The sequence below is a fragment of the Protopterus annectens genome, chromosome 11.part0 (genome assembly GCF_019279795.1).
Source record: "Protopterus annectens isolate FY-2018-M chromosome 11.part0, PAN1.0, whole genome shotgun sequence".
NCBI lineage: Eukaryota > Metazoa > Chordata > Ceratodontiformes > Protopteridae > Protopterus > Protopterus annectens.
The window spans coordinates 65,947,757-65,966,477 of NC_056745.1; the positions used below are offsets into that span (position 1 = coordinate 65,947,757).

Sequence of the window (18,721 nt, forward strand, 5' to 3'; positions counted from 1 at the left end):
ATACTCTCCAGTGTCTTCAGGAAGGCTGTGTGGGGTTCCTGAGTTTGAGAGGGTGGTCTGTAGCATGCTACAAACTGTAAGGCAGTTTTGCCTATGGTTAGTTGCACCTGGATAGTCTCCGATGCTTCGTGCGTTGCCACTAACCTGGAGGTGTGGGTATCTTTGATGAAAATGGATACTCCCCCTCCTTTTGAGGTTCGGTCCAAGTTTTGAGGCCGGAAAGCATGATATGAGGTAAAACCTGATAGTGCTGGGGTGCTCTCAGGAGCCTTGAACCAGGTTTCAGTCACCGCACAGACATCGATGTTCTCCATACTGAGGAGGGCTTTGTGGGCGTGCATCTTGAGGTTTAGACTTCTGGCACTGAGCAGCATTACCCTTAGTTTTTTTTTCCACTTGTGTTTTCCAGGGAGGTAGGTTTGTCATTTGAGCCTTGCCTAAAAAAGGCACTATGGGGGTGGCAAGAGCCTTGGCCAATATCCGGAAGCCCAGGGGTGACAGGTGCAAGCCATCCCTTGCGAAGCAGCGTGGCTTGTCAAGCATGTCATCCCAAGCAGACAGACATTGGATCCCCTTAGAATGACACCAGTAATTAAGCCAATTGTTAAAACTGATCATTTTGTCTTTGTACTGTGGCATCTTTCTTGGTGAGGGTAAGATGCTGCTCAGGGTCAGGGTCATACTGGCCTGGGCTACATAAGAGAGCTCCTCTATGTCTCTTTTCATGTAGTCCAGGGAGGTACGTCTCGGGTCGTTCACACCAGCATGTACAATGACTGAGTCATATTTGTACTTGCTGTGGAGTGACCTGAGTGCTTGTGTTATGTGGCGGATTCTAGCTCCCGACAGGCAGCTTACTGTGACCTTTTCCTTGTTCAGTCTGGTGAGCGGGACGTCAGTGTGTCTGACTATGGAGTCACCTATTACAAGTGTGTCTGGCATGTTGTTTGGCCTTAAGGGCTGTGACTGTTTAGCACACTGACTTTGTGAACTATGTGTTGCATGTGCTATGTCTTGAGGTGGTGGTTGCTTGGGTGTCTGCTTTGGAGGCCTCTGTTGTTTTGGTAGATTTTTAATCAGCACCTCAGAGTATGTTTTTGTGTGTTTATGTGTTTGGTTTGCTGTTGTGAGACTGGGTTTGTGGTGTGCGTGGTTACCTTCTCCTCCTGACTGGTCTTGCCAGTACTGAATTGAGAGAGCTCAGCCTCCAGTTTGGCTATATAGTTGCATCTCTCACATATATTTGTATTTGTTGGGAGGAGGAGAGGGTTGTCTGTGTACATGAGGCAATTGTAACATTGCCTCAAGATTCCCAGATTCACCAGCTGAACAGGAGAGGACGCCAGCAACTGACCCTTCGACATGCTAGAAATAGTGAAAAAGATTGCTGTGTAAATGAGTCAGAAAGGACCTATAGGGAGATGTGTACTCAACAGAATTTAGGTGAATGAAGTACTTTCTTTTGTTTAAGAGTGCTTTACCTGTATAAAAATGCTTTAGGAGCAAGTGCTGAGCTTTTCAGACAGAGTATAGGCTGTTTAGATTGCAAGTAGAACAGTTCTAAGGGAAAAATTGAACAGCAGACTTGGCGGAGCCAGAAAAAGTTAAACCTTGTTTAACCGGCGGCGCACGACGCAAAGGCGAATTTTAAGCAGTGAACTACAAAAGAGCTAGGAATGGTCCCAAACAACCAATTACTACAGCTTCTTGTGCTGAGGTCACTTCCCCCAAGGACAGGTAGGCTGCTCAAGGCTCCCCACTCCCACTGGTGAGCAAAGAAACTTCCTTCTATCCAGGTCAAATCCAATTTGTAATGAGTAATAAATGAGTGAGGGGTAGCCCAAGTTGCTGCTGTGCAGATATTATCAAGTGGGACCCTGGCTTGAAAGGCTGCAGAGGTAGAGTGAAATCTCGTAGAATGAGCCTTAATTTTGAAAGGTAAACGCTTACCATCAGAAGTGTAAATTGTAAGCTATACAGCTAGAGATCCAATTAGAGAGGATCACTTTGGAAACTGGTAGACCTAATCATCTGGAGTCTGAGAAGGAAATGAATAACTGAACTCCGTAGTCCGGTGCAAATAAAAATGTAATTATCTATGAACATCCAACTGACGAAAAGTACAGTTTTGTACCTACCATAAATGTAGATGTTCGAGTGTACACCCTGCTGCAGTCATCACACTTGAGTTATCCTGTCGTCAGGTGGTCCCACAATCGGCCGGACTTCCAAAGTCTTGGTCCGGCGTCAGATGCCGTCGCTTCTTCCCTGACATCAGTGCACCAGGGGTATATATAATGCATCAGACGCCATTTTCTTCAGTTTTTCTTGCCCCAGATGTCAGGTGCCCCCAGAAAGGTGGTCAGTAATTAGTACCAATTTAAGAAATTTTAGCACAAACACAAAATCCCTCCAGCTATAAGCAAATACATCAGGAAGGTATTGTAGAGATTTAGCCAGTTAGATCAGAGGGGATGGAGGGAGGGTAACCTGGACTGCAGCAGGGTGTACACTCTAACGTCTACATTTATGGTAGGTACAAAACCGTACTATGTTCATCGTGTTACCCTGCTGCAGTCATCACACTTGGGTAGAATCCCAAAGCTAAGGATGGGTGGAGGAGTCAGAGGGTTAGAGGAGGCTAGAAGGCCCTGCAGAACTGCAGTGGCGAAGCCAGCTCTAGTCTTAGAGTAAAGTGGTAAGTGATAGTGTTTGGTAAAGGTGTGTACTGAACTCCAAGTTGCAGCTTCCAAAATCTCCTTGGTTGGAACCCCCCTGAGGAAGGCTGTAAATGTAGCTGTTGCCCTGGCAGAGTGGGGCCTAATGGTAGCAGGAACTGGTTTTCCATGATGGGTATAGCAAAAACGAATGCAATGTCCTATCCATTTGGAAATGGTTTGTTTTGATATAGCCTTCCCTTGTGAAGCTGTAGCATAGGATACAAAGCTGGTCAGATTTTCTGAAAACCTTAGTTTTATCCAAGTAGTAACGAAGTTGCCTGTGAATGTCCAAGGAATGCAGGAGTCTTTCTCCTTTGTTCTGTGGATTTGGGAAGAAGGTGGGTAAGTGGATGGTTTGATTTAAAGCCACACTGGAAACCACCTTGCGCATGAAGGAAGGATTAGTTCGTAGAGAAACTCTTTCTTGATGGAAAATGAGGAAAGGTTCCACTGTCATTAGTCCTGCAGCTCTGAGACTCTTCTAGCTGAAGTTATTGCTAGCAGCAGGGCAGTCTTCCATGATAGAAACTGTAGATCTGCAGAGAAAGCTGGTTCAAAGGGAGGTAGCGTAAGTTTTTCCCGAACAAAATTGAGGTCCCATGTTGGTGTAGGTGCTCTCCTGGGGGGCCTAATGTTTTTTGCCCCTCTGAGGAACTGCCTTAGAAGTGGATGTGAAAATAAGGGTGGATCCGTGTTGTAGTGGGCTGAAATAGCTGATGCATGGATTTTAATGGAAGAAAAAGAAAGTCCTGTGTGCAACATCTCAGTTAAATACTGTAGAATCTGAGGCATGTGAGGCTGAAGTGTGTTTTGGCCTTTAGCTTGGTTCCAGGCGCAAAACCTTTTCCATTTGTCCGAGTAGGCCTTCCTGGTGCTGGGCCTCCTAGCTTCCAAAATAACATCCATAACTGCTTGGGAAAGAGGAGCTGGCTGGATGCTTAGGTGACTTGCCATGCAGCCAGATTTAAGGTTTTGAGCTGGCTATGTAGAATCTGATTGTTTTGCTGTGTGAGCAAAAGGGCAATTTGTGGTAAAATCCAAGGTGGGCCCTGGGCCATATTCCTTAATAGTGGGTACCAGTGCTGGCGTGGCCAGTCTGGGGCTATGAGTATCAGTCGTGGTCTCTCCTTTCTGACTTTCAGAAGCACCTTTGTGAGGAGAGGCAATGGAGGGAAGGCATATACTGTCAGGTTATTCCAACTGAAGAGTGCGTCCACTTTCCAAGCTTGATGGTGAAGTGTCCTTGTACAAAATTTTGTTAGCTGATAGTTTTGGGGGCTGGGAAACAGGTCTATGTCTGGAAGGCCCCATTTTTGAGTGATCATTGCAAATACTTGTAGATCCAGTTTCCACTCGTGGGGATCCATGATGTTTCGGCTGAGGTAGTCTGCCAATGTGTTCTTTTTTCCTGGCAGGAATTGAGCTTGTAACTGAACGTGGTAAGCCAGTGCTGTGTTCCACAAGGTCATTGCTTGCCTGCATAGAGGGTAGGAGTGTGTACCCCCTTGTTTATGTACCACATTACTGTGGTGTTGCCCGTCCTTACTGTAAGTTGTCCTGGATGTAATAGGTTCTTGAAGGCTGTCAGAGCATTCTGTACAGCTAGCATCTTTTTTTGATTGATGTGCAGATTCCTTTGATCTGCAGTCCATACGCCTTGAACGCACTGTCCTGCCATTTGTGCCCCCCAGGCGTAGTCCGATGCATCTGTGGTCATAGTTTGCCTAGCTGGGGGCAAGGTGAAAGGCTGACCCTTGTTGAGGTGACATGCCTGTGACCACCATAGAAACTCCTGTTGTAGGCAGGGAATGAGAGTTATCATTGTGTCCAAGCTGTGGCTGTGTTGAGACCATACGCTCTTTAGGTACCACTGTAATTTCCTCATACGCAGCTTTGCAAATGGTATTAGTAGTATGCAAGATGCCATGAAGCCCAAGGCCTGCAGAATTTTTCTTGCAGGGAGTTTGGTCTTTGTTGCCACTGTTTTGAAATATTGAGTCAGTTGTAGTTTGTCTGGCGTCAGATAAGCCTTCTGGGCCGTTGTATTCAAGCTGGCACTCAGGAATGTCATTTTGTGAGGGTACTAGTTTTGATTTCTTTTTGTTTACTGTGTACCCCAGGCAACTTAGAAGATGTTTTACAAAAGCCAGATGTTGTAAGAGGATGTCCTTGCTTTCTGCTTGGATGAGGCAGTCATCCAGGTATGGGTATATTTGAATTCCTCTGTCTGCAGTATGCAATTACTGGTGCCAGGCATTTTGTGAAGACCCTGGGCGCAGTAGATAAGCCAAAGGGCAGTGCAGAGAATTGGTAATGGGTTGAACCTGCAATGAAACGGAGGCATCTTCTGCAACTTTGTCTGATAGGGACATGCAGGTATGCCTCCTTGAGGTCCAACGTTTCTAGCCATGCTTTCTTGCCCAACATGGGAAGAAGCTGCTGTAGTGTTAGCATCTTGAATTTGGGTACTTGTAAGAAGGTGTTTAGAATTGAAAGGTCCAGAATTGGTCTCCAGGCATTGTCCTTTCTGGGGACTAGAAAGAGTCTTGAGTAAAATCCTTGGCCTTGCTCTCGTGTAGGTACCAGTTGAATGGCTCTCATGTCCATGAGAGCTGTAATTTGTTTTTGGGCCTCTGCCCATTGATTTTGTGGCAGGTTTGGCATTCCTCTTTTCACTGGCAAGGTGTGGAAATGGAATCTGTATCCTCGTGAAATTATGTCTAGGACCCATTTGTCCTTTGTGAATGTGCCAGTTGTCTGAAAAAAGTGCGAATTTTCCTCCCAAGGGAGCTGCCAAGAGAGTGTTGCATGGCCAGATGAGGTGCAAGTCATTGAGTTTGCCTTCTGGTAAGTTTGGGATCTGTCTTCTCCTCCCTTCTGTGTTGCAGTGCCCCATTGTCGAGGTTTGTATTGGGCTTGTCGTTGTCCTCTGCCTCTTGGACGTCTGTATTTACCCCTCTGTGGTCTGTCAGTAGCTGGAAAGGACCAATTTTTTGTTGGCCAATTTCTGCTGAAGCGAGGGGGCTGTACCTGCAGAAAATCTTTGACTGTCTGCATAGATTTTGCCTTATCCTCCATTTTCTTTAAGACTTCTTCTGCTTTAACTCCAAAAAGAACATCCTGCTCTAAGGGAGCATCTAGAAGCTGTGCTTTAACATGGTCAGGCAGAGTTTGTTCCTTTAACCAAGCATGCCTACGTATAACAGACCCAGTGACAGCTGCTCTGCAGGAAGCCTCCAAAGAATCAAACCCACATTGTAAAGTATGTTTGCCCACCTGTTCAGTTGCATGCAACAGATCCTGCATTTCTTTCCATTCAGACTGTTGAGGGAGTGTGCTCATTTTTTGTTTTAACTGAGACATTAGAAATTGCTGATATTTTAGCATGTGAAATTGGCAATTTAGTGCTCTCATAGCTAGAGTGGCTGAGGTGTAAACCTTTTTCCCCCACCTGTCTAGTGCTCTGGAGTCCCTTTCAGAGGGTACAGGATTTTTTGCCATAGAAGCCTTAGCCCCTTTGGGACCCTGGGAGATAGTCTCTGGATCAGCAACAGGGCTTTTATAAAGGAATTTGTGGGAATCAGGCACTCTATAGTATCTGTCTGGTTTGGCTGGGGCAGGAGGCAGAGAATCTGGGTTCAAACTGGATTCTAAGTAAACATCATCCACAATGTCTAAAACTGGGGGGATGGCAAGTGGTCTGTGCTGGGGGAGTGAAAGAAACTCTGAGCCTTTTCTTTGAGTCAGAGTAGTCCTGACCTTCCCAGTGAAAATGTTCCCTCATAGTGTGTAAAGTTTCCCCAAAGGAGTAGTCTTCAGGAGGAGAAGCTGAGGGAATAGAATCCTCAGCATCAGAATCTTCATAAGGGGAGGAGAAGTAATCTTGGTCCTCAGAGGAGCCTGAGGAAACAGACACTTGATCAGAGGAGGCATAATCTTTCTCTTGTCTAGGCCTTTTATCGGGTGGGGGTTGGGAACCCCTGATTAGAGAGATCAAATCTTCAGCCATTTTAAGCATCTGTTTCTTAGGCATGGGGCCTTGAACTGGAGACTGAAGTGCAGTCTTTTTAGGTTTAGTAGGAGTCTTAAGCTTAGGATACGTTTTTATGGTGAGCGTCGTCAGTCTGAAGATGCCTTCAGAAACCAAAGGTGTTTCTGCAGGACCGACATCTCTTTCTGCAGTGTCGTCGGTAGGGGCTAAACAAAATGGCTGCATCGGCCTAGCACTCTCCGCCAAAGGCTCCGAAGCGGTCTTGGGTTCCAAATCTGCGGTAGTCAGGGGCTGCGTCGGAGCCTCACTGAAGACCGGTGAACCGGAGACCGGTCCAGCCGAGGCCTCGGAGTCTGGCTTGGGTCTAGGCTGCCTGTCCTTATCCTTGCATTTTTTGTGCACGCCGGTAGTCGGTTGCTCCGACGGCATTGTGTAGTTAAATTTTCTGCTGAAGTAGTGTCGTGCGAATTCAAAGCGTCTTTTTATAGTACACTTATTAAACCTAGCACAAAAACGACAACCAGTGACATCGTGGTCTGGGCCTAGGCAAGGTATGCAGTAAGAATGAAAATCCTTATGAGGTATTTGCTTCCCACAAGAAATACAATTGTTAACTTTTTCTGACATCGGTCTGAGGCAAGAAAAGTTTCCCCAACGGGGTACTTTGCTTTATTGAAGACTTCGGATCTGAAATTAGACTTCGAAAATTTCAGGAGTTGGCCGACCGGCACTTGCGAACTGCTTCTGCTTCGGGCACCGCGCGGCAAGAAAGACTGGAGAAAATGGCGTTGGATGCATTATATATACCCCTGGCGCACTGACTTCAGGGAAGAAGCGACAGCATCCGACGCAGGACCAAGACTTTGGAATTCCGGCTGACTGCAGGACCGCCTGACAACAGGATAACCCAAGTGTGATGACTGCAGCAGGGTAACGTGATGAACATCCTGTATTGTGCTGTGTTGGAATGATTAGGGAAGAACACCGGAAGTTCTATGGATTGGTTCAAAGTGCTATGGGAACAGACCTTGGGGACAAAGGATGGATTAGTACGAAGAGATACTTTGTCTTTGTCAAATATCAGACAAGGGGGTTTGACGGACAGTGCATGTAACTCTGACACTCATCTAGCAGATGTGATTGCCATCAGAAACAAAGTTTTCCAAGACAGAAATTTCAAAGGCGACGAATGAGAAGGCTCAAAGGGTGGAGACGTTAATTTGGATAGCACAAAATTCAAGTCCCATGAAGCAACCAGTTCCTGAAATGGGGGTCTTAAAGTGGCGCCTTTGAGGAAGGTCTTGCACAACCTATGTGACATCAGATTAGAATCTCGTAGGCCTAGATGAAAATTAGAAATCGCTGCCAATTGAACCCTGAATGTGGCAGCCCGCAGATCCCTGGTGGAAAAGTTCAGACAAAAATTCCAAAACCACCGGAATGGAAGTGGTATAAGGGTCAACATTCTTTTTCTCAGCCCAGATAGAGAACCTCCTCCATTTAATTTCCTAGTGGAGGGTTTATGAGAGGACATAAGGATATGAGTCACAGAGGGTGAGAAGTCGTGAAGCCTGACTAGGGATGGAACTGGAGCAGCCAAGCTGTCAAACTGAGGGTGTGTAAGGTGGGGTGAAGCGAACCTAACATGTGCGTCAAGAGATCTGGCACTGGGTCCAGAATCCATGGATCATCTAGGAGAAGAGGCCCAAGAAAGGGGAACCAAACCTGTCGAGGCCAGTAAGGAGTAATGAGGATCAGTTTGCTTACCAGCTGTTTCGCTTTCTGAATAACCTTGGATATGAGAGGAAAAGGAGAGAAAGCATAAAGGAGACCCAGAGGCCAATCATGAACAAGTGCGTCTCTCAGTGACTCCCCCGGAGGGGTGATGAGGGAGAAATAGCTGCTGTATTTGGCATTGATTGGGCTGGCAAAGAGATCGCAGCAAGGCTGTCCCAATCTGCGGAAAATCTGCTCTGCTATTTCCTGCTTGACCACTCGTGAGGCATCAAAATTCCTCGGCTGAGTTTGTCGGCTATCATGTTGGTTGTCCCTGGGATGTGCGTCTCCACCAGAAAGCTCGAATGGCCTCTCGACAGAGTGGGTATGATCTGGTTCAGTCTTGTTTGTTGATATACCATACTACTGACATGTTGTCTGATTGTACTGCAATCATCCCAAGGGGAAGAAGGTAGTGAAGTGCTTGCAACACCAGGAGCACCGTCCTCATCTCTAGAACATTGATATGCAGGTGAGCCTCGTGATCTTGCCATGTGCCTTGAATAGTCCTGCCTAGATAATGCCCCCCCCCCCCACCCTGTCAGGCATATGTAGTCACAGTGGCAACGGGTTGGCGAGGGACAAATGGAGAGCCCGTGGTTAACTTATTGGGTTGACTCCACCAAATGAGGTCCTTCTTGCAAGAGTCTGTCAGCAGAATGTGATGAGTTAAGGGCAGTTGTTGAAAGGACCACTGGGACGACAGGAGCCACAGAAGAATCCGTATGTGTAGTCTGGCTAGCGGCACTAGTAGTATGGTAGAAGCCATGGTCCCTAGAAGCTTCAGAACAGTCTTGGCCTTGACTTTTCAGAGGGGGAGAAAACTGTGAATTTGAAGAACCAGATTCTGTGCCCTTTCTACTGGAAGACGAGACAACATGGCTACTGTGTCTATTTCTGTGCCTATAAAAATCACAAATTGAGAGGGCACCAAGGCAAATTTTTCCCAAATGATAGGAATCCCCAACTGGGCACAAACTTGAATAGTAACGTCCCTGGTCTGAAGAAGTAGATACCTGGTGGGGGCGGTCAGGAGCCAGTCATCCAGATACAGAAACACCTGGAATTCTCGATGTCTCAGGTGAGCTGTCACTACTGCCATACATACAGAAGTAGGGGCCCTAGGGGGAATAGTGTCGGTACCCCTGGTAGGAGCCGATGATCAGGACAGCACATTCCTCATCATCTCGAAAGCCGACCTCTCTGGCTCCGAAGACCTCCCCGGCTCCGAGGAGACAGAGGATGCCATCGGTTCCAGAGCCATCGGCTCTGAGATAGATGTAGGGTCCAAGCTCACCCTAGCCGACGCGCTGAGAGGAAGGCTCGGAACCGAAGAGGTTCGGTTCCAGGCGTCCCTGTCGAGGCAAACCGGGGAGGTTCAACTCCTAGACACCACGGATGGCACACTGCGTCGGAAAGGAATTCTGCTCCGAAACAACCTCAGGGGGAGCTGGAACCGATGGTCTCCTAAAGACCAGCACGGCTCGGAGGAGAAATTACAGAAGGGATAACTGACTCAAATGGCCCCGGAACTGACTGGGTTGGAGCCAACAACATTTTAGTTAAGGCAGATGACTTCAGGAGTCTCAGCACTACTCTCTCTTCTTCAGATAAGCTCCTACAAGATCTGGATGACAGTGTGGGAGAACGGGATTCTCTGTAATATGGGTAACCTTAATGTAGGGGAGACCAGTAAAGGATCCGTAGACTGACTCCAATGTCTACTATCAGTGGTCGGCTCCGAACTACCTGGAGTCAACACTGTAGTAACAGTAGTAATAGTAGAACCCTCTATCGGCTCCGAACTGAGTGGAGCCGAGAAGGCAGCAGGTTTGTCAGATTTGGAAATTTTGAGAGACTGCTCCGATGCGCCAGCCAGCGCTGGGAAGGGCCTCTTAGAAGATTTAGATTTCTCCTTTTTAGATCCATGAGACTTAGCAGATGAGGAAGAGCTAGCCAGATCCTCCTCAAAATAGGGCTTAAGGAGACCTTTTAATAAGAGTTTATTTTTCCTCTCCTGTAATACCCTGGCACTAAATGAGTGATAAAATAAGCATGTTTCCTGTAAGTGGATGGCCCCAAGACAGTATACGCAGTTACTGTGGCCATCCGTTATAGACATCTTCTGTGAGCATTTCACACACTTTTTAAAGCCAGATGGCTTATGGTCCTTGACCTCCTTAGACATCTCGCAGAAGACTGCAATCAGACACGCAGAGAAGAAAGGGAAAGTGGGAGGACTAGGTCCTCTAACTTAAACAGGCCTAGCCCTTAAAGTACCAACAAGGACACAACCACGAGGACTAGGTCCTCTAACTTAAATGGGTCTAGCCCTTAAAGTACCAACAAGGACACAACCACGAGGACTAGGTCCTCTAACTTAAACGGGCCTAGCCTTTAAAGTACCAGCAAAGACACAACCACGAGGACTAGGTCCTCTAACTTAAACGGGCCTAGCCCTTAAAGTACCAACAAGGACACAACCACGAGGACTAGGTCCTCTAACTTAAAAAGCCTCGCCCTGGTAGAAAAACAAGGGAGAAAATCTAGGTCCTCTAACTAAAACGGACCTAGAAGGAAAGGTACAGAAGACAATTCAACAGTCTCACACACACACTAGAGAAGAAATACAATTTCTAATAATTCAAATAAAGAGAACAAAGGTAAAAAAAAAAAAAAAAACGTTCTAAATACAAATATAAATGCAAATACCAATAAGTGGAAAACTCCACAAGCAAAAGCTATTTATTTTAAAATGAGAGAAACTTATCTAAATATTGAAAAAAAAATGCACACACAGTCTAAAACTACGCGCAAAGGTAAGTATGTATATATACATATTTATTTATTAACAACCCCAGTGAAGAAAAACTGGCACACAGGATAACAATGAGAACGCTAAGGCCAACAGCCAACTGTTCTCAGAGAAACTTAACACAGGAAGCACTCTAGTAAATGCTAACTACAAAAACAACACTAACAGCAGCTATATAAAGCTATTTAAATATGAAAATAGCAGAACTTATCCAAAAATTTAGCAAAATGTGTTAGACTTAGCCACAGCCAAGAAGAAGCACATCCGAACTCGATGTGGCAAACGAGATCTGGGGATTGTACTGGTGCACGATGGGATACTACCTAGCTACGAGCCAACTAGAAGACTTTGAGCTTGTAAAAAGCCAGAGTTGGAGCAGAGGATCAGCTCCGAACCCATGTGTAAGAATGAAGGCGAGATCGGATTACAGAACATCATAACTTTAGTTTGCATGTCCCACTATTCATTAACATTTCTCCAGGGGTATTGCTCAAATATAAGTAGCTATGCAAAATGGGTGGAAAAGTATCTCGGGGACAATCCAGCAAAATTACTATGCAATGGCAAACCATAAAAAGTTGATGGCATAAAAAAAAAAAAAAACGCAACTGTTAAACATTATTACACTTGTTAAAATTTCTGCAAAATAAGGGTAGGGCCTCACATGCACTTCAGAATCATCTATCCTCACTGCTATCAGAGGAGAAGCCGCCATACAAAAATAACAAAAATCCATACCTGGATTGTGATAGAATACAATATTTAACAGGTCCTGATCGCCCCATGTTATGTTAAACTTGTATTTTTTCAACAAAGGCATAAGCATTTCTCCCCACTGTAATCGTGCTGTTGTCATATCATTCTGTATAATAAAAACAAAATAAATAAGAATGGTATACACATTCACACTACAAAGGACACACAATCAGGCAAAGTGTATCACAGCGCTGTTAAAACAGACTCTTACGGACTCGCAACTAATGTAGTTTTCACTATGTAAGCTTATAATGCCACCTTGTGGCCAATTACTATAAACTGTATCATCTTCATGCACATACTCTGTGAAAGCAAAAAGCATTAGCTTATCTACACTGTACCATCACACAAATCATTCATTAGGTAAAAATATCACAAGTCTTTCAGTTACTTAATACTAGCCAGCAGACCTCTTCAATGCACATTTATCTTCAGTGCTATCACAACTGAAACATTCCTCATGCAAGCAAAAAAATTTTTTTTTTTTTACAGAGTGTAGAAAGTAAATATCTGCATGCTAACAGTGGCAAATAAAATTACTAACATTTTAAATATTGTACTTTTTCCATTAGAATGTCTTCTTATATGACTCGAGATTGATGGGCCCTAGTTCCTTAACTCTTGTCCTCTCACTTTGCCAAGGACAGATTTCACGTCTGCTCATCACGCTAACTTACCTTCTGAGCTAGGCACTGCATACTTCGAGGTAGCAATGGCAGGAGTCTAGAGCCACACACTGTTTCACAGGTGACAATAATACAAAAAAGTTGTCTTACCATAACGTTCCATCTGTGTTGTTGATCTTCACTTATCCTTGATCCAGCTCACTCCGTCCAAAAACTCTTTTGAGTTCAGCTTTACCCATAATGCTCCTCTCAGGATTACCCCAGATCAAGTTTGCAGAAAACAGAAACAGACAGGAATAACAGACCAGAAACCATATCTGTATTCTTAAAAAGGAAATCCAGTATACAGAGATGGATCCATTCCACCAAGAAATCCAAAAGGCAGGGAGAAGGAAGGTGGGAATGTCAAGGATCAGAGAAGATCTACAACAAAGATGAAACTTTATGGTAAGACATAATTTATCTAATCCACAAAAACGTTGTCACCCGGGGAGTAAATAATAGTATTTTTAGACACTGATTGCTTGTTAAGGGTTAGAGATAGGCATCAGTATTCTGTATATGCCACTTGTAAATATGCATTATAATGGTGGATTTTGTGGATTGCCCTTTTTGGGGGGCTAGGCATAGGGGTCAGTATCTCATAGATGTTATCACATTGGTGATAGTATTTTAACACTGTTTTTAGATACTGATGCTTTTAACAAATATGCATATGAATATTTAGTCTGCACATTTTTATATACAATTTTATGTATGTATTAACGTATCCATCTGTGTTAAATACCTTGTTTTATAGGAAGCTGTCACTTTAATTAGTGGTATGGATTATTTATATTTTGGCACCTTTTTCTCTCTATAATTATGTATTGCTGTGTATGTATATGGTCTGAGGAAGCCCTATCAGGGTGAAAGTGCTTACCACTGTTGATGTTTTCTGAATAAACTAAAATATTGTGGAAGATACTGGTCTATTTTGGATGCGTTTACATGTTTGCAGCCTTTGTTCGTCCCAACACCTTGCTATAATCATTTTACTGATAACTTATCTAATGTTGTCAATCTTCACTTAATCCTTGACTGTGGGACAATAGTCCCCAGCTACCTAAATCTTGGGAGGTCTCACAGAAGTATATTCCTGAGCACCATTGAACGAATGATGCCCGCCCCCTAGATACCAGATCCAGCTTGTAATGAGTAGTAAAGGTATGCGGGGATGTCCAAGTAGCCGCTGCAGAGACATTGTCTATAGAAGCTCTTGAATGAAAAACTGCAGAAGTGGCTATTGCTCTTGTAGAGTGTACCTTTACAGGGCCTCGTTGTATAACTTTGATTTATACAAAAACAAAAGTACAACTATCTTTAAGCCATTTAGCCAGAGTAACTTTAAAGACTGGTTTACCCAAAAAAAGCTGAAGAAAAAGAAAAAAACTGGTCAAATTTTCTGAATTATTTTGTTCTGTGAAGGTAAAAACGTAATTTTCTATGAACATCTAGTAAATGTAGACAATATTTACCTCTGTTTGAAAAATTGGGAAAAAATACAGGAAGTTATACTGTCCGGTTGATATTAGTCTCAAGCACTATTTTTGGTAAAAAGGATGGATTAGTTCAGAAAGACAACCTGTTTTTATGGAAGGTTAGGTAAGGAGACTTGCAAGACAATCTTGCAGTTATGAAATTCTCCTGGCAGAAAAGTGCAATCAAAAATAAGGTTTTCCAAGATAAATACTTCAAATCACAATTTGCAGATAGTCTTTAGTACATTCCCCATTTGAGCCAACACCAGATTCCAGTCTCAAGGTGAAGAAAGATCCTTGTATGGAGGTCTGAGCATTAAAGTCCCTTTCAGAAAAGCTTTATAAAGTCTGTAGGACATTAGAACTGCATCATTTAAACCACAATGAAAGTTAGAAATTGCAGGCAGTTGCACTTGCACGGTCGAGGGGATGCTCCCGCATCAAAAAGCTTCACTAAGAATCCCAAGACTCTTTACCTAACAGAGACCTGGTTCAAGGCAGCAGAAAGCACCCCTGCACTACCAGGCTATACCTCATTCCATACCTTTCGGCCCCAGAACTTGGACCAAAGCTCCAAAGGCGGTGGTGTTTCCATATTCATAAAGGATGCGCACACCTCCAGACTGGTAGCCCAACATAACGCATCTGAGATACTTCAGATGCAGTTACATTGAGTAAGACAGCGATTCAGGTTGTAGCCTGCTACAGGTCCCCAACCATGTCCCAAGACTCTCACTCCACGTTCCTAAGCACCCTGGAGAATATTAGGGTCCAACCTAACACTCATACTGGGCGAATTCAACTACCTTCCATTAACTGGGAAAACTACTCGTGTACCAATACACTTCCCAACGTTTCTTGGAATTCCTTAATTCCAATGCCCTGGACCAGCTCGTTCTTAACCTCACTAGAGGTAGCAACATCCTTGAGTTGGTCATTACTAACATGGACAACTGTTGCTCTACACCAATAGTCAACTCCTCCCTGGTTAGATCAGACCACAAACTAATCATCTTGGAAATCCACATCTCTCCCACCCCCGCAAAAGTAACTACCATGAAAAACTTCACCAAAGCTAACTTTGGGCTCCTAAAAACAGAGGTGTCCAACTTCACGGCACCCATGCAAATGAAAAGGAAGTTATGTACCTACCATAACGTTCCATGTTAGTTGTCTCCTCTCATCTTCTTTCCTGCTGGTTGGGTTCAAAGCCGATCTTCGGCTCCGACTCGGCCATCTTCTAAAGCTTGAGAGCTACATACTGGCTCGAAGCCTCCCCATATCCCATGATGCCTGGTGCTAGAAACCCAGATCTCATTTGGTGAGACTAACAGCAGATAAAGTAATGAAGGAATCCTATCCTATCATACCTAAGCCCAACTATAGAGACTACTAGGTATAGTGGGATAGTCAGAGATGACTCAGCCAGTGTAAATCCATAGAGAAACTCTTCTCGGTCTAGTAGGATAGGGGGATGGAGGGTGGGCATAAGAAAGAGCGAGAGGAGACAACTAACATGGAACGTTATGGTAGGTACATAACTTCTTTATGTTAAGTTGTCTATCTCGCCTTCATTCTTGCTGGTTGGGACAGCGTCCCTAGCACCTAATATCCTGGGTGGCTCAGTGGAACAGACTCTTCAGAACAGTGGAACCAAAATCAGCTCTGCTCCTGGAAACCACGTCCAGCTTGTAATGCGAGATGAAAGTATGAGGATTTGCCCAAGTGGCCGCTGCACAAATAGATTCCATGGGCAACCTGGCTTGAAACGCAACAGAAGTGGCCCTTAGGTTTAACGGGCAATTCTTTCTTCCTCAGCTGATAGATAAAGGTTATGGTAGAAGTCAGCCACCTAGATAAAGTTACTTTTGATACTGGTAGGCCTTGTTTGCCCTCTGCATGAAAGAGAGGAAAAGCTGATCCGATTTTCTGAAGTCCTTAGTCCTAGGCAAATAAAAGCGCAGTTGCCTGTGAACATTAATTGATGTAACTTATATTCTGCCCTGTTGGAATGGTTGGGAAAAAATACCAGAAGGTCAATGGACTGGTTCAAATTATTCTCAGAAGAGACCTTAGGAAGGAAGGGTTAGCCCTAAGAGCAAAGTACAGTTTTGTACCTACCATAAATGTAGATGTCCGAACTGGATAGCATCTGCAGTCATAACAACTGGGTTGTCCTGTCGTCAGGCAGCCCTTCAGTCGGCCGGATTCCAAAGTCCGGGTCCGGCTTCGGCTGATGTCGCACTTCACCCGACGTCATCTCTGTTGGTCCTCGGGTATAAAGGCATCAGCCGACGCCATTTTCCTCAGTGTTTCTTGCCCCAGATGCCAGTAGCCCTCCTGGAGGTTAAAATTTGGATAGATGCCAATATTTCCAAAAAGATAGAGGTAAACACAAAAATAAGCATGTATGTACATATATACAAACAAATACACCATAAGACTCCCCCCACCAGCTAGCTATTAGGAGGGTAAAATACCCTAGGAGTACCACAGAGGGGAAGGAGGGAGGGTAATCCTGACTGCAGATGCTATCCAGTTCGGACATCTACATTTATGGTAGGTACAAAACTGTACTATGTCCTTCATGGATGCATCTGCAGTCATAACAACTGGGTAGAATACCATAGCCAACTAGGGAGGAGGATAAAACTAGATTATGGTGTGTTTAGGATCCCTTGCAGTACAGCAGTGGCAAACCCTGCTCGGGATCTGGAATATAGAGGTAAGTTATAATGCTTGGCAAATGTATGCACGGAGGTCCAAGTAGCCGCCTCAATAATGTCTTTGGTTGCCACTCCTCGTAAGAAGGCTGTGGTAGTGGCTGTTGCCCTTGTAGAATGAGGTCTTATGTTCTGTGGAATTGGTTTTCCATGGAAGGAGTAACAGAATCGTATGCAATTTCCTATCCATTTGGAGATTGTCCGTTTGGAAATAGCTTTTCCTCCCCTTCCTGTTGCATAGGCTACAAAACGTTGGTCAGTCTTTCTGCTATTTTTTGTTCTGTCCAAGTAGTAGCGTAGCTGTCTATGTACATCCAAGGTATGCAGTATTCTTTCCCCTCTGTTTTGTGGGTTGGGAAAGAAGGTAGGTAGGTGGATTGCCTGGTTTAAAGACACTCTGGATACCACCTTAGGCATAAATGTAGGATTAGTCCTCATGGACACTATCTTGGTGGAAGATTAGGAAGGGTTGCACTGCCATTAAGGCCTGTAGCTCTGAAACCCTCCTTGCTGAAGTAATTGCCAGTAGGAAAGCAGTTTTCCATGACAGGTGTTGTAGGTCTGCTGTTGCTGCTAGTTCAAAGGGTGATAGTGTCAACTTTTCTAGCACAAAGTTTAAGTCCCAAGCTGGCAAAGGTGGTTTCCTTGGAGGTTTTACATTCTTGATTCCTCTGAGGAACTGCCTGAGCAAAGGGTGCGAAAAAACAGGTGGATCAAAGCTGTATTCTGCTGAAATAGCCGATGCATGTATCTTGATGGAGGAGTAGGACAAGCCTGAATGAAGAAGTTCGGCCAGATACTCTAGAATGTTAGGCATATCTATGTTTGACACATCTTTTCCTCTTTCAGTACTCCAAATGACAAACCTTTTCCATTTTCCAGCATAGTTCCTTCTTGTTGAAGGTCTGCGTGCTTCAAGAATAATGTCTAACTCTTTGAGAAAGTTCTGGGTTAGCTGTTGCTATGTGATGTTCCATGCAGTCAGTTGCAACGTTTTTAGGTTTGGATGTATGATGCTGTAGTTGTTCTGAGTTAGCATCAAAGGCATCAGGGGTATTGGCCACATATTGTTCTGAGACATGCTCCCCAGCAGTGGGTACCAGTGTTGTCTTGGCCAGTTTGGAGCTATCAGGATTATCCTTGGATGTTCTTCCTTGATTTTTAGTAATACTTTGTGTATCAAGGGAAGAGGTGGGAATGCATATGCTGTCAGGCCTTTCCAGCTGAAGGAGAGCGAATCCACTTTCCATGCCAGTGGGTGTAATGTCCTTGTGCAGAATTTTTTGAGCTGGTGATTGAGAGGTGATGCAAATAGGTCTATCTGAGGCATTCCCCATTTCTTTGAGATGGTCTTGAAAATGTCCGGGTGCAGTTTCCATTCGTGGGCATCCGATGTGGTTCTGCTTAGTATGTCTGCTAGAATATTTTCTTTTCCCGGTACAAACATTGCCTGTAACTGGATGTTGTAGCTGAGTGCCAGGTTCCACAGCTCCAAAGTCATTCTGCATAGGGGGTATGAATGAGTGCCTCCCTGCTTGTTGATGTACCACATGACTGTGGTGTTGTCTGTCCTTATCATCAACTGGCCCTCTGAGAAATGGTCTGAACCTTTGGATTGCCAGTTTTACTGCCAGCATTTCTTTTAGGTTGATGTGCAGGTGAAGTTGATCCTGTGTCCACAATCCTTGCACGCATTTGTCCAGCATGTGGGCCCCCCATCCTAGGTCTGAAGCGTCTGTTGTGATGGTCTGGCTTGCTTGACATCTGCGAAAGGGTAGGCCTGGGTTTGTCTGG

The 18,721-nt window shown here is 44.6% G+C and overlaps 1 protein-coding gene across 1 annotated transcript in view; it reads right to left on the bottom strand.

Annotated features, from left to right (window-relative positions):
* Window positions 1–18,721, bottom strand: part of GXYLT1 (glucoside xylosyltransferase 1) — a 790,439-nt gene that overhangs the window by 218,867 nt on the left and 552,851 nt on the right. The window contains exon 11 of the mRNA XM_044087446.1: window positions 12,041–12,164. Within this exon, the coding sequence (XP_043943381.1) occupies window positions 12,041–12,164 (124 nt within the window). The remainder of the gene's footprint in view (window positions 1–12,040; window positions 12,165–18,721) is intronic.